General features: G+C 53.4%; 1 protein-coding gene across 3 annotated transcripts in view; it reads left to right on the forward strand.

Annotated features, from left to right (window-relative positions):
- The window catches only part of NFATC2 (nuclear factor of activated T cells 2), a 93,834-nt gene that overhangs the window by 6,439 nt on the left and 71,415 nt on the right, over positions 1–15,980 (forward strand). The window contains exon 3 of one of the 3 annotated variants that reach the window (XM_042884958.1): positions 3,275–3,817. The exons of 1 other annotated variant lie outside the window; for it this stretch is intronic. Coding sequence is in view for 1 of the 2 variants with exons in the window: in XM_042884955.1 (XP_042740889.1) it covers positions 11,361–11,511 (151 nt within the window). In the remaining variant the exon portion in view is untranslated. Of the gene's footprint in view, positions 1–3,274; positions 3,818–11,360; positions 11,512–15,980 lie in introns of those variants that run through there. One more of the 3 variants, XM_042884955.1, reaches the window with a different exon arrangement.

Genomic DNA, 15,980 nt, shown 5'->3' on the forward strand with positions numbered 1-15,980 from the left:
ACAGCACGTCGCCGGTGTGTCCTGTACGTGATGGGGAGGACTGTATTTACCTTGGAAGGCCGATCAGCTTTTGTCCAAAGTGCTGTTGTTGTGAGCCTGAAATACCTTTGCAAGTGGAAAACAGAGATGTCTCTGTGAAGTCTATTGTGATAAACTCTCCGGCAGCTGCCCTGATGGCCCGTGAGCACATCCTCAGGAAGCCTTGATGTCTTATCTTCTGGAGAGCATCTGAATTTTTTTATTTAAACAAGCAATTTGGTTTTTATTGCTGATTAATGGCACAGAGCCAGGCAGGCCGCGTGGCTCCCATCAGGGAGTGATGCTGGGGATGGGGGGTGGCTGGCCTGGCACCCAGCACGCCGCTCCCCAGCTGGCTGCCGGCTCTGCCCAGCACTGCAGCTCTCCATGCCAGGCAGGGAGCTCCTTGCTCAGCTCCTCGGCTGTGTGCCCAGCCCAAAGGGGCTGCAGCAGTTTCCAAACTGGCCCATGGACCAAGGCTGGGAGATGTGTGTCCCCCCCCGCTCCATCCCCGAAGCTGAAGGTCCTGGTTGCGAATCCCGGGGTGCCGTGCATGCGGTGGGGCTGCCGCTGGGGGGTAGGGATGTGGTCCGGAATATGCCCCTGAAAGGAAGAGGAAGTATTCTCCTAAAGAGGGAATAAATAGTTATAAATATTAGCTATTAATAGTTCCTTACCTCCAAAAATAAAATCCCTTAGTGATACCAAAATAAGAAAGCAAAGGAAAGTCGGAGGTATTTGGCCTTCCTTTGAAAAGGAAGCTAAAAATAACTATATATATATAAAAATTTCTCGTTTCTAGGGAAAGTCTCTGCCCCCGCATCCAGCCTGCACAGTTATATAAGACTTGAACTATATCCCCCTTCTCCTCCGCGGCCGCTCGCAACGCGCTGCGAGCGGAGCCAGATGGAGAAAGGTTCCGTCAGGAAAGTTTAACTCAGCGGGGAAGCTGCAGCCAGTGGAGGACAGGATTCTCTCGCTGAACTCTCCAAAAGACTTGGAAATCTTACAGTTGTGTCATATGCTGGTTTGGGGAATGCTAGCAGTCCGGAGGCAGCCGCCAGCCCTCTTTCACTTCGTTCTTTATTTATTTTTTTTTTTTCGCTTCGAGCTGAGTTTAATTTGGGTAGCAGGATTCAGCATTTTTAAGTTGGAAAAAACTTGGTGGAAGAAGATATTTTAGGAAAACCCTGTCATGTGAACTAGCGGGAGCCGATCAAACCGAGCTATTAAAAGAAAGACATTGTATTTTTAAACGGTCCAGACTAGGGAAGCCAACCTGTGTGCCATAACTGCTGAGCCGTGACTGCTCCCCCGATTATAGCTCAGCGTGGGATGAGGTGAAGCTTTCCATTGGGGTCGCCCATTCTCCGCTCGCTCTGGGATACCCTTTGGCAGGGCCCCCCCAGGCTGTCCCCCCACCTCCTGCTCCCCTGCTCTGCTGCAGGAACCTGTGCCCCCCCTGCCTCTGCTGCAGAGCTGTGCTCTGCCTGAAGCCCCTCCAGCTCCTACACAGCTGCCGATGTGACCCCAGTGAGAGGCGCTGGGGTGAGCAGGCAATGCTGCAGGGAGGGGTATGATGCAGAACTAGTGATGCTGTGCTCCTGTCCAAGCAGGGCAGTACTGTCAGACACCCCTTAATATTTGGAAATAGAAAATGAGCAACTCTGACTTTGCTTCAAATGGTGCAAATGGGGGATCTGGTCTGCAACTGGCTTGGAGAGTGTGCTAAGATGGCTTTGGGGTTGAAACCTGTGGGGTCTGAAAAAGAGCAGTGTTGCTGGGTGCAGCATGACCAGCTCCATCCTGGGGGGAGCTGTGTGGGGCCTGGGGTGCACCCACACCCACCACTCTGGTGGTGCATCATCACACACCATGCCAGGGATGCACAGGGCTGAGAAAGGGCAAATCCCGTAGGTGTGATGGCAGCCTTGTGGTGCTGCTCTACTGGCTGCTCCTTCCTCCAGCACTGCATCCTGCACCCTGTGCTCAACAGTGCCTTTGCTGTGCAGGGTGGGCTGCGAAGGGAAACCTTCCAGGTTGCAGCCCAAAGGGGAGACTCCAAACAACATTGGTGCTCAGAGAGCAGTGGGGCGATGGGCTCATCCTCTGCAGGGGGAAGAGGAAAGGTTTCCCTGGGAGCCCTCAGGTGTGCATGCAGGAGGGATGCTCGGCCCCGTGGGGTGACTGTACGGAGGGACGGTGCTCCCCAGCACCCTCCGGGTTCAGTGGCAGCACACTGCATTTACAGGGTGCGGAGCTGGGGAAAGTATTTCCGCCCCTGCACATCCAAAAATGACAAAGGCTAGGAAAGTGAGGTGCGCTGAGTTTCCCTGGCCTGCCTGCAGTTGCTAGCCTGCAAGACAACAAACTAGAGAAGCAGAAAGTTTGATTGTGATACCTCCTTCGAGTCGATTTTGGGACTCAGAGAGTGAAAAATGGAAACGGCGCGCGGGTGCCAGGCAGCCCTCTGCGCTGCGCCGGCCAAGTCCCGCTGCAGTGACTCACTCCCCGCTGCTGCCCAGGGCTCCAGCTGACCCCGGCAGCCACCCCGGCTCGCAGCACGGCGCGGTGGGGCTGAGCGCTGCTGTCCTTCCTGGAGCTCGGGATCGCTTCTGGGGAGAAACACCCGCGAGCCCAGGCGCATGCAGGCACTGCACCAGCACAGAACGAAGAGGCAGATGCTCATTAACGTGGCAGTGAAAACTATCTGTTGTAGGCAGCACATGGCTCGCAACATCTTTGACTTTATTTTCCTGTTTTCTTTTGCTTTATTTTCCTGTTTATACATAGTACGTGTAAACACACCCGCGTTGTCTTGGTTTCAGAGGCTTCCTTGGCTATTTCTTTCTTGCTGAGCTCCACGTGTATCAATGGAAAGCTGTGGGGTTGCTCCTCTCTCTTCTAAATGGATCCAAAAATAGAAGCAGAGAGTTCTGTGAAACGCCACCAAACAAATTAACCCTTATTTCTTTTTTCTTTTCGTCTTCTGCATGAAGAAAGACTTGATGGGTATTAATAGGGTGCTAGCAAATTTAAAAGTCGTAAATATGAGCTTGGGACTCGAGTTCTCTCAATGATTTATTCAAAGGTAAAAGCAGCAGCAGCCTGAGCTCGTCTCTGCTGGGAAGAAGGAAAACTTCTGCACAGAAGCCCCGTTGCTTTGAAAGGCTTTGCAGTGCCTGCGAGTTTTGTTTAAAAAGCACACACTGGGATTTTTAACATCATCCATATTTCTTTCTTTCTCGCTCTCTAGCTTTCTGCTCAACAATTAAGTGCTTGTGCTGCAGACTGAGAAAGCCGCAGAGCTGCCTTGGCTCGGAGCTGGGAGACGTCATGGATTCCTGAGTGTGAAGTTTGCAGGAAAGCCCTCGGTTTGGGAGATGGAGGCGATCCAAGGGTTTCCATGGCACTGGGATAAACAGGAGGAAACAGTGAGGGAATCCCGTTATTTTACAGCATTCAAAGACTATAAACACTCAGAGCAGGGAAGGAAGTGGCCTTTCCCTCTCTAGTAACCCTCATCTCAGAGCAGAGAACTGACTTCACTTCAGGAACAAGCTCAGCCCAGTTCGGATCCCTCTTAGCACCTCCAAACGCTTACAGAGGAGGCAAGCAGGAGGGGTTCCCTCTGTCTGGGCAGCACCGGTCGAACATGGTTTAAAGAAGACTTTTTTCCTCTTCTTTTTTCAACTGATTTTTTTTTTTTTTTTTTTTTTTTAATTTAAATTCCCGATGCAGAGAGAAACTGCCTGCAGGCTGCTTCGTTACCACCACATCATGAGGTCTATGGATCAAGGTAGGGTCTCACTGGGGTGCTGTGTGTGCTGTGTGTCTCTGTGTCTTTCCCCTTCCCAGCGCTGTGCTGCTCACCCCGCGGCCCCGGCGCTCCGTTCTGCCACTGGCAGCGCGGCCGGGTGGGCAGTGGGGTGTCGTGGCAGGAAGGGACCGGACGGGGTTTGGGTTCGGTTTGAAGGCGATACAAAGCTGTCTGGAGAAACCTCCTTTAAACCTCAGCCAGAGAGGCTCTCCTCTTCCAAGCCATCACCCGAGGAGGCTCGCTGTCAAACCTCCGGGCCGCTTAACCCTTCCGCCCCCTGCCCGGGGCTGGATCTCAGGGCTCCGCAGGCGGCTTCCCCGGGTCCGCCGTCGGCGGGGGCGGCGCTGAGCTCGGACGGGCGGCTCCGGGCCGCGCCGCGGGCGGGGGGCGCGGGGGGCCGCGGGCTCGGAGCTCCCCGGGGGCGGCCCCGATCGGGGCGAGTCTGCCCGAGGGCTCCGGAGATTCACGGGGGGACGCGCTCCGCTCCCCCGCCCTCGCCGCGGCGTCTCGGTGCCGGTGGAGGGAAGAGTTAAGCACGGCGATAGGAGGAGTCTGCGCCGCTGTCAGCGCCGGCGCCGGGGTCCGCTCGGTCCCCGAGCCGCCGGCCCGCTTCCGCCGCCGAGATCCCCCCTCTCCCGGCGGGGCGGAGGCCGGGGGCACCGCAGCACGCTCCGGCTTCCCTCGGAGCGGCGAGGGCGGCTGCGGGCCCCGGGGGAGGGCGCGGCGCCGGGAGCGGCCGTGCGTGGGGACGCGGGGAGGAACGCGGGGCGGCCCTGCGGGGGCTGCGGCTCTCAGGAAGCGCGACCGCGGGAGCAGCTGTGCCCGGAGCTCCGAGCGGAGCCGGGCGGAGGATGCTCCGCGCTGGGAAAGGCCCCGCAGCCCCGCTCTCGGACGGAACGCGGGGCGCTGGCTGCTTCCCCGGCCCTGCAGCCCCCTGCCCGCTCGGCACCTCACCCCGAGGCCCGGGCGGGGAGGGGTGCGCAGGTGAGTCGCTATTTTTGATAGCGGAGCTGCGCTAGGGGGCAGGAGGTGGAGGATGGAAGCGCTTTTCTGCGGACTCGTTCCATTTTCGATTCCGTCCCGCTCCGCTCCCCGCCGCCGGCTGTGCCCGCTGAGCCCCGCGGCCGCCCCGTGCGGGGTCGGGGATGCGCGTGAGGGACGCGGCCGCTTCCATGGGGCTGTGCTGGCAAGGCTCGTCGTGGCGGCTATTTCTTTTTTTTCCCTGCCTTAGCAAGCTCCCCAGGCACCTGCCAAAATACACTCATTAACACACGCACCCAAAAGGGCTCATCCGAGAACTCGGTAGAGCCAATGGAGAGGCGCTGACGGGCTTTGCACCGCCTTAGGATCAGGCCATCGCTTTGTCTCCTGGGTCCTCGGTTTTCTCTGGCCACGACTCCTCTCTCCCGAGCACCTCAGCCACTCTTAGTCACTCTCACAACAACCCGGAGAACTTATTTTGCTGCAGAGAAAGAAGGAAGGTGAAAGATGGGATCCTTTTTCTCCTAAGCAACGTCACGCTCTCACCTATAGGGTAGCCACCTACCAGGCGGCACTCTGACAGCAGCTGCCGAATTTCTTCTATTATCGTGCATCCCCACTTTCCCCAGCAGTACTGCAATGCCCTGCAGTCACAAACCGAAGCAAAAAGCACCGACTTGTTTTCCAGATCAAATATCTGAGAGCGCAGCAGCCGCTGCAGCAGCGCAGTCACACGGCAGAGCCCGGAGGTGCTCTGGGATTGCACTCCTGGGCCCGGGTGCCTGTTTCTCCTTAGGCAAAGTTCCTGCTCCTGTCAGTGGCACAGCGGCGGTGGGAGTGGATTCTGACAGCAACTCACCGTTGTGTCATTTCTGTTCCCAACCCATCCTTAAGGATACAGCTGCTTGAAACTGCTGGGAATAAATAGCACGTGGCACTTTCAGGATCTTGCTCTGGGTCTGGGAGGATTCCTGCACCCACAAAACAGTGCAGGATTTTCATTAATGTAGGGTGTGTAAGAAAGCGTTAATAATTCTGGGCTCTAGCCCCATTTTACAATTAGAGCTGGCTCAGAGTGGGGAACGAAGTCTGTACGTGGCTGTTTGCAAAAGGATGGTGCTGCTCTGGCTGTGCTCCCTTGAGCTTCTGCAAATGTCAGCAGGACACGGACACAGCAGAGGTTTTCATCAGGTGACTGAGTCCCTCTGTCATCCCGTTTTCCCACATTCCTGCTGCTCTGCCTCTCGAGGCAGCCCCTTCCTGCGGGCCAGCACGCATGGCGAGACGGTTACAGCAGCTCACAGCCAGTGAATCACCTCCGAGTCTCTCTTACAGGGCAGAAATCGCATTCACAGATGGGACACTGACATAATTGGAGCACTCTTTTATAACATTCCAATAGATATTCTAACTGAAATGTTTCATCATTCATTTTTTGGAAACAGCCAAGGATAATAATATCCTAGAGCTTCTTTTCCACTACTGGCTTAATCTATTTTTTTAAACTATGATACGCGCATTCCTTTGGTTTGCACAGCAGACTACAGAACTTAATGGGAACGTGGAGATATGAGCAATTTTTCCATTGTCCTTTCTTGCCAAACCGCTTTAAGCCTGAAATTGGGGGGTAATCTCTCTGACTCAACCTGACCCCAAAATTGAATGGTAGTGTGTGCAAGTGCGTCCCTCACAGGAAGTGCCGGAATATTTCCCCCCTCCACCGCCTCCTGTTCCTTCTTCTCTCCCAGCACTCCCCACACCTCAGGCTGAGCAGCTCATCCACTGCAGTCTGAGCTCATTTGAAAGCGCTTGGATAAAGTCCACGTGTGAGTCCTGGTTGCCTGCTAAATTTCTGATGCTTGCCACATGGACCGTCAGGACTCTTTGGTTTTTAAGACAGCACAGATTTGTATTTTCTCTGAGTTTCAGCTGCTGAAGTGCAGCATTTTTAACAAACCCTGCCCTACCTCTTTTTCTTTAGAACTGTTTAATAGGAGCATGCTGCAGTTTTACAGATGTGGCTACACGTCGGGTGGTCCTACCGACAGTTAGCAGTCAGTGCAGTTCTGAGAAGAGTCTGTATCTTTTCTCAGCTCGGAACATCATCCGACGCCCCGCGTTACGGTGCAGGGAATACAATGGGACACTGTAAGGAGAAACTGAAACTTGGAAGCGACGTATCAGATCTGCAGCAGATTTAAACCCTGAGAGTTACGCTAAGCGCTTTTTAAATCGTAGTTTGTATTACACTAAAAAGTATTCTTAGCTTTGTTTTTGGATTTCTCGTCCCCAAGTACCCAGGTAGTCCAGCATTCACATACTTCTGAAGTTTATGAAAGCAGAGTGCTGCCAAGGGCAAGCTCTCATCCAACTATGTGGAAAAGGAGTCCTTCCATTCTCCAGTTCCCTGAAATGGCAACACAATGTATTTCCAGTTATGCTCTGTGCGGAGGCTGCTGCAAGTATACGTGGCTGCAATTTTTGTTACTGCTGCCAAGGACAGATTTTGCTTAACTCCTTGAAACACCTTTCTGGCTCATGAGAGCAGAGTTATAGAAAACCAGGAGCTGGTGCTGAGTCCCAGAGCTCCGGTGTGGGCACTGGGAGCCCTGGTGGGGGCTGGGGGCTGCACTGCTTGTGGGAGAACTGGAGGGAGCAAAGATGGAGGAGCTTTGTGAGGAGGAAGTGTTTGTCATGTGGAAAAGACGGAGTTAGGGAAAGCAAGTAGTATTTCTGGTCTTTGCATGCCGCATTCTAGCCTTTCTCTCCAGTCTTAATGGAAAACAAGTATTAGGAAGCATTTGTCACATTGTTTGGGTTTTTCCTTTGATTTGGAGTGGCTGGATGCCTTTTCTGAGTGCACATATTGAGCGGAAGAGCCCGCAGACTGCTTCAGCCTTGTAGTTTTCCTGCCTTTTCTTCACTGCAAATTATTAATGGTGCACTGGGTAGTATTTGGAAGTCATGTAGCTGTAACAGCTCAAACATCTTTTCCTAACTGTTGGCCTAAGAATGTGTTTGGGGTTTAAGTTAAACTCAGTCCTCAGAGGTCTCCAAAAACTGCGGCTGTCACTCAATCTGTGTGCTGCAGCTGCTTGCACCCACTGATGGCTGGTTTTGTGTATTTCTACTTAGGCCAGATCTGCACTTTGTGGATTTAGACCACTTCTGCTCAAAATAACACAAGGGTAAGTTCCAGCACAGCCCACAGGGTGCAGCATTATAACTCACACCTCTGCGCCCTGGAAGCCTGTGGGAGCTGTTATTCCCATATGACCAATGTCCTCATGTGCCCTGTGTGCACGCAGAGGGAGCAGGGGAAGCCACGCAGCGCTGTGCCTGGTGGCTGCAGCTCCCTGACATCTGTCAGGTTGTCTGCTGGGCAGAAGAGCCGACTCCTACAAACTGAGCTAATCCCTGCATTTCTCCAACACTTCTCTCATTGCTGTCTTGTCACCCTAATTCCTCGCCAGTGTCAGAATTTATGATTCGATGAATTAGCAGTGAAGCTGTTTCGCATGACATGGTCCTCTTGGAAAGCAAAAGGTACATTTTCCATTTGTGGAGTATTACTAATTCTAGGAGTAGCTAAGGATAACTTCGAAACTTTACATTCTTAATGGGTTGCAGACGAGCTAGGAAACACAGGATGAAGGATTGGATAAAGACTGAGCAGAAGAGGGGGTCATTTCCCCATGCTCTCTGCCAGTCATCCATATCTTAATTTGAAAGGCCAATGTTATCGTTTGTGTCTTTTCTTTTTGTGGCTAATATAAATGATGTTATCCACTCGTGCTCCATGTGTTGTGAGCTGGAAGGCTGACAGCTCCCTTTAGAGCTAAGCCAAGATCAGCAAGTATATTTGGTTTTTCTTACAAATTTCACATAGAACAGCCAATGATAAAAGCTTAGCGCTCCAGCAAATGGTAAGCATCATTTCAGAGCAGATAAATAAATATGCCAATTTAATATATTTTGTTCTCCAAATTTAAACACTGGGGACCGAGCGGAGCCCTCAGACGCGGCAGCCCACGCTCCCTGCAGGGCCGCTCCCTGTGCACGTTCCTGAGGGCAGGAGCTCAGCCCAGCTGCAGCCTTCTGGGGGGGCCCAGCTCTGGGTCCCAGTAGCCACGACCGCTAATCACCGGCTGCGCAGGCTTCCCTGGCTGCACCCGGCGGCAGCGCAGCCCGCTTCTGGCCAAAGCAGACAGTAAGGAACTCCAGAGCTCGAGGGCCTCGCGTAGCATTAGGAATCGCCGCAGCAGATGAGGTAGACTTTAACTGTGGTCTCCAGCTGAACCGCAGAGAGACACTGGATCCTTTTCAGCGGAGCGCCGGCAGACCCGCGGCAGGCAGGGAGCCATGCGGGCGGGAGCAGCCGCACACGGCGCAGGAGATGCACGCAGCCCCGGGCTTTGCACGCTGCTTGCACACGTACACGTGTGTGCACACAGCTGCACGCTGAGCATGCGGAAACCCCGCTCCTTGTTGCTCCTGGCTGCTGGGGGGAGTTCAGACAGCGTGATGCGAGCGTGCCGTTGTAGGACTGGGTGTATCACACATTCATGAGAAAAGCAAAAACCATCGCTCTTTGAGTCTCTGCTCAGTTAAATGTGGCCCTGATTGCAGTGACATCCCTCGTTAATCTGGTGGCTGCGAATACGGAATAAGGGCTTCTCTCTATTTAAATCACGCTCCAGTTGTACGCGTGTAGACAGAATACAGCAGTAGGATTCCTGCTATTTCCAGCTGACCATCTCCTCCTGGAGAGGTCTCAGAATAAACCTCAGCGTGGCAGGTCTGCGGGATCACCTGCCCCTCTGCAAGGTTGCTTCCCCTACCCCTAACCACATTCAAGTAAAGAATTAATGTCAGTAAGGCCTGATTTCCCACAGCAGTGCCCTTGCAGTTGCCCTTACTTCCCTCCACAGCAGGGAGCGTCGTGCAGTGTTTGCACTCACCAATAGGTGCCCCTAACGCATCCCGGAGCTGCTGCCATGGCGCTTGCTGAGCGCTCTGCAGAAGCTCAGCAGAGGAACTGATTTTAAATAGTAGGGAAAGTCCAGTTCCGGTGCTGTGAATTGGCAAAGGATGGAGAAAAACAGTGTGATGAGGAGGTCATTCTTTGGCTGCCATATTACTGATAAAGGGGACAGGTTACAAGCCTATGTGCTATTGATGCATTCTGTGATTCTGTGCTGAGATCCCGGTTGATGTGTGCTATGCAAGAGGCTTTCAGTGAGCTTAGCCAACAGCTTGGGGTCAGATTTGTAATGCAATTGATGTTGACCTGCTAACAGGCTTAGCAAATGCAAACAGGTTGAAATGAACGCTAATACACTTTTTTAATGATCTTGGTCCCACTGCCTTTGCCACTCCACTCTGCCCACAGACTGAGAGCATTTTTCAAACCCACAGATCCAATGACAGCAGTGTGCACACCAGTAAAGGGAACTGTATGGACAGGAAAGCGAGGGAACGAAGTCGTCTGACCACAGATGCTGTCAACACACAAATTTAGGATCTCCAGGTGAAGTCACTGCTAGTGGCAGGAGAGGTTGGAGGGCAGCAGGCTGCTGGCAGGCAGGGCCAGCATGCGGGGCAGTGCCTGCAGAAGGTGCAGATGAATGGAGGCAGTGTGGTGGAGGTGGCCGAGGGGCAGTGTGGTCAGTGGGGAATGTGACGGGACCTAGTTGGAGAAATGCTGTTTGTGAGCAGGGTGGGGAAAGAACAGAGGCCTTATGCAGAGCTTCGTGTTTCTATGGGTGTCCCAGTCAAGAGAGGCAGGAGTCCCTGTGAGTGCAGGTGTGTCCAGAAACTGCCTGCTGGTGCTTGCACAGGGATCAGGGAGCACGAGGCATGGGATGCAATGCACCTGGACAAGGCAAGGGCAGCACCTGGGCTCCTGGAGCTGCTGCAGGCTCCACCAGCATGGCCTGATGCTGGGATGGGAGAGGCTGCATGCACGACACGAAGCCGTGCTCAGCGTGGGGTAAGAGCGCGGAGGGCGGCTCACCCCGTGGGAGCTCAATGAGACTTCCCGAGGTTCCCCACACCACCGCCACCCCCCGCACTGTGCGAGGCTATCGGCATCCCCCACAGCCCTGCGCTTCCCTTTCTCGTTTCACTTCCCCAGCTCCTCCAGCATGCTCCCGCAGCAGCCACCCTTTCCCCGGGGCCGGTGCGGGCCGGGCAGGGCTCCTCCTCCCCGGGGGCGGCTCCGGGCGGCAGGTGGCTGCACGGGAGCAGGAAGCTGCCACCGCTCGGCTCCCGATCCCCCTCGCGTGCGACCGCCGTCGGGGCAGCGGAGCCGGCCTCAGCGACCCCTGGAAGACGTTATTATTTCGGTTCTTTTTTGCCCCTTTTTTCTCCCCCCCTCTTTTTTTTTTTTTTTTTCTTTTTTTTTTTTTTTTTCCCTGACTGCTCTCCACTTGCACTTGAAAGGATACCTCAGGTTCCCATCGCCCTTCGGGCTCCTGTCGCAGCAGGCCAGCTCCGGACGAGCCTCCCGCCCCGCCGCTGCCCGCCGGGGGTGGCCACGATGAGCGCCGCTGCGCAGTCTGCGGAGCCCGACCCGCAGGACGGGACCCCCGGGCACTGCCCCGACCCCGGCCCTGCTCGGGACGGCAGCCCGCAGGAGGAATTTGATTTCTCTATCCTCTTCGACTACGACTACCTGAAGCCGATCGAAGGTTGGTGAGGAGCCGCCTCGCCCCGACGGGGCCCCGCTGCCGGAGCCGGGCGCTGCCTGCGGCCGCTCGAAAGTCCCCGAGGCGCTGCCGTCCCCCCGCGGGTTCAGCCCTGGACGGGAGCCCGGAGCGCGGCGCGGTGCCCGGTTGGCACCGGCGGGCGGTGGCTGCCCCGAGCCCTGCTGGGTGACCGAGCAGCTGGGGGATGGATTTCTGATTAGTTACAAAAGTGGTGCACGTGGGAACTTGAGCCCAGCGGTGAGAGACGAAGCAGAAGCGCTCGGCTCGGTTGGTCTCCTTGTGAGCGTCGTCATCGTGCTGGCGGGTGTGCTGGGAGCTGGCGCAGAGCAGGAGCACGGCGGCCTGGGGGGGCAGTCAGCTCCTGCTCCGGGTTCAAACGCCGTGCACTTCAGCTTAAAAACAAGAAAAGTCGGTCTGTTCTGCTTCCCCGAGCTGATGCAGGTCTGTGGTACGACCAGCATTGTGATGTGTTCCCTGGCTGTCTAAATGGTGCTAAAAAGCAGTGCTTCCTATCCCATGAAATACAGGTCTCTGTGAGAAGCAGATGAAGCCGAAAGAGGCAGGACGCGGGGGATGGATTGCCAGGAGGTCGTTTGTAAGATATGTTGGTTGTGGCTCTGCAGAGCTGAGGTGTTTCGTGAGGGCGTTTGTGGAAGGAGACCATTAGGCCTGGCTGGGCTGTCCCTAGTGAAATGGAGAGTCCTTATGGAGGTGCTCTTTGCTCACCTGTTCACACACACAGATTGTGCCAGCATGGCAGCTGGGAAGGGTGGGTGATTGCAGCAGATGTACAAAGCTGAGTGTTGTTTCGAGGTTTGATGTAGATCAAACCATACTGAAAGAAATCCACAATGGGAAGAGGTTGGAGATTTTAATGGAAATACATTCAATTTCAGTGAAAACTTCAGATACTGGTTTTGGTCGTTTTTTTCTTTTTTTTTCACGACTTTTTTTTCTTCTGTCAGTACAGATTCCTGCTGTGGGGCATGAAGTGGGAAGTTCCACAGCACATAATAGTGCGTAGGTGGGGGGTAGAAAGTTTTAATCTTCTCAACCGCATAAATGCGGAGCAGTGTATGCTTAGAGTAGAAGTAACTTCCTTCTCGAGCCTGCTTTCTCCCCGCCTGAATGACTGGAAACCATAATTAATAGTAATTTTGTTTGTTCCAAAGATGGAAATCATTAGCATTAAAAAAAAAAAAAAAATCACAACCATATATACCAGCATTGTAATCTGGAGAGCATTCTCTCTCGCTTTGAAAAGCACCAGGCAAAGTCTGTAAGCAATCCAGTGTACATCCGTGACCTTTCATGTACAAAAGATTAAAGTGTGTTTACACGAGAACAGAAAATGTTCAAATTTTGGGGAAGGGCTTTGTCCACATGCTGGTGGTAAATGATGCTCGTTGTTCATGTGAGATTCTGGCCTCATCTGAACTGCAGTTGGGAAAACAAGTCCTTTCTGTGGAGGATTCAAAATGGGACCAAAACCATAGGAGTGTCTGAGGATCTCAGTGCTGCAGTCTGCATTCAGAGCCCGTCTGAGCGGCCCCGGTTTCCTCCGAGTCTGGGCAGCTCCACCCACCTCGCAGCTCCTGCAATAACAAATCTCTGCAAACACGCTCAAAGTCATCTTTTTTTTTAAAGGGACAACAGCAATCGCGAGGCTCTAGGAGCGGGCTGGGAGAAAAAGGCATTTCTGGTGAATGTTTCAAGGGCTGTGATTTGATAGTATTTGCTTAAGCTTGTGTTTTAAAAGTAGGATCTGTATCACAACTTGTTGTCATGGGAATGCCTGAAATATTCTTACTGAAAGCTGCTGGCGTTCAGGAGTGCTTATGTGTGCCTGAGACAACAGGAACAGGGACTGCTATAAAAGCAACAGGGGAAAAAGAGTCAATAAAAACCCTATGGTCAATATTATTAATATTAGATATTCCTTATTAAGCCAGCTGTTTCCATAAGCAGGAGCCTTGTACCCAGTGCCATTTTCCATGCGCCTTTTCCCATCCTTGCCAGATGTGGTTTAGACATCTGCTGCACTCCCAGGCAGGCAGGATGGGGACAGGGCTGGGGACAGGGCTGGACATGGTGCTGGAACTGTGGGGCGGCTCTGGTGGCTGCCAGGGACTTGTGGTTTCACTTGGACAAGGAAGATGCTTTCTGTCCTGTCAGAGAACCTGTTAGATTCGCTTCCTTCCAAGAGACACATGGAGGTACTGCTGGTGGCATCCCAAAGTTTATCTTATTTCAATCTCGGGAGGTGCTGAGTGTGTTCCTCAGAGCATGCAGGCAGGTTCCAGCTCCCTGCGAGAGGCATAGCAGAGCTGAGGAGAGCTTGAGCTTGCTCCTGCATGTGGGGTTCCCACATGAGTATGTTCTGATGGACCTTTTTCATGTTGTTGTGCAGCACTCCCATGCTGTCTCTCCACTATGAGAGGCACAGAAGTGAAAAGCCAGACTGCCGCTCTGGGTCAGTTCTTGTATTTTTGGTCTGTGCTCACTGTGGATGGGATGATGCACAGGATGAGAGTTAAACTAGGGTGTCATTTGTTACACCTGAGGTTACTGTGGAGTGATCCTTTGAGTGGTGTTTTGAAATTTAAAATGCAAACAAAACCCACCTTATAATCAGGTTCCACGACAACAGGCGAGGGCAGCAGCTGGAAGTTTTCCTCTCAGTACGGAGCCCTGCCTGTAGCCCAGCAGCACTGCTGTTACATGTTGCAGTAAGGATCTACTTAGAGGAAGCGGCTGTGTGCATAACCTGTATGGAGGGGAAGCAGGGAATGTTGGTAAATGTTAGTGTTCTTCTAAATGTTTGTGCGTAGACAGACCAGGGATATTGCCACCTCTCATAGCTATCACAACCTGGATAGTCCTTCCTTTCCTCCCCAGTACAAAACTACCAGAAGGAGAAGAAGGGCTTGCAGCTCGGTGCTGCACCTGGCTCAGTAACACAGGACGCAGTGTTCTGCAGCAGCCCTACAGTAAGGAAACAAATATGCACATGTAGCAGAGAATACCAGATTTCACTCAGGAAACCGACTTTCACTTCAAGCTTCCAAGCAGTCAGTGTAAATAGCAAAATGCTCAGCTTTGAAAACCGCCACGAGCTTGGCACTGGCCCTTTGCAGTGACAATATGCAGTTTGAAAACTGTTGGACTCTCTTAGAAATAAGTAACTCCATTTAAATCACAGGAGATGCCCTGCTGCAAATGGATGACGACAAAGCTGTGCTTCTCCCCTGAGCTCCCCCTCCCGCACACAGCTGCTATCCTCGGCTTTTGTTAGGTGATGATTTGTGTAAACCCATCGTGGAATGCAGTTGCTCTGATGAATGGAGCAGTTGCTCTGATGATCTGTTAATCCTTGGTTTAGTGCTAATTGGGAAAGTCGAATTTGGCTGACAGAATGGCTTTGAGGCTGCTGCCTTGTTTTAAAAAAGTAGCAGAGTGGGCCACTGCCACCCCGAATCCACGCACCCAGGGACGCAGAAATGCCTCGGGGCCAGCAGGTCCCTTCACTGCGTGTGAAAAGGTGAAATCCTTTGGAACTTCAGTCCCTTGATCTTTTCCACCCGTGTTTTAACTCTCCTTCTTAATTGCATCTGATGAGAGCACCTGGGGAGACTGTGGGGCCACGTGCTGGGTAGTTGAGCTGCTGGTAGCAGTCGTGTGTCTGCAGCATCTGGTGTGCTGTTCAGGAATTGCATGGGACGTGCAGAGCCCTGCTTCCTTTTGCTATTGTGAGAGGAGGAAAGATCGTCTTTTGAACTGTGCGTAAAGACTGCGGGGCAGAGCGGCAGCTCTGGAGTGTCAGCGCGGGCGCAGCGCTGCGGGGCTTGGAGCATCCCGAGCAGGGCTGGGACTTACTGAGCCTTGGGAGTCCAGGCGGAGTGTGACGGAGTTTGCTGAAGCTGACGGGGTGTGAAGAGGTGCGGTGTTGCCTGGATATGAAGCTTTCTTTAAACTCCCTTTCAAATGAGAACGTTTTGTTGGTGAATCAATGGGTGATTCAGCAGCAAGAGCAAAGGCTGAGAAGTGCCCAGGGGAGGGGAGGTGGGGAAGCACTGTAATAACGCTTGTGGCGTGGAGGTGCCACAGGAGCTGGGTCGCTCCCTGTGACATCTGTCCAACTGTGGTCAAAAAGTTGTCTGCAGGAGGAGCCTGGTGTGTATGCTGGGATGCAGGAACGGACGAATCCTTGGAGATGGCAGAACCCGGGGTGCAAAGCTGCACCTTCAGAGTTTCTATATAATGGTTTTAAAGCTACTTTGGTTCTTGAAAAACACCACGTTTAGGTCTCTTGGTCCCAACAGCCCTCTTGGAGCGGATGCAGTGGCCCCTCACCTCCTGCTGCCTACCACCTCTGGGCAGGGGTTTGCTGCCCTCTGCTCCTGGGGGCAGCTTTTCCTCCCCACCTCGTGGAGATGCACAGGCGCTGCTGC

The sequence above is a fragment of the Lagopus leucura genome, unplaced genomic scaffold (genome assembly GCF_019238085.1).
Source record: "Lagopus leucura isolate 7727_CA_CO unplaced genomic scaffold, USGS_WTPT01 Super-Scaffold_100047, whole genome shotgun sequence".
In the NCBI taxonomy this organism is placed as follows: Eukaryota; Metazoa; Chordata; class Aves; order Galliformes; family Phasianidae; genus Lagopus; species Lagopus leucura.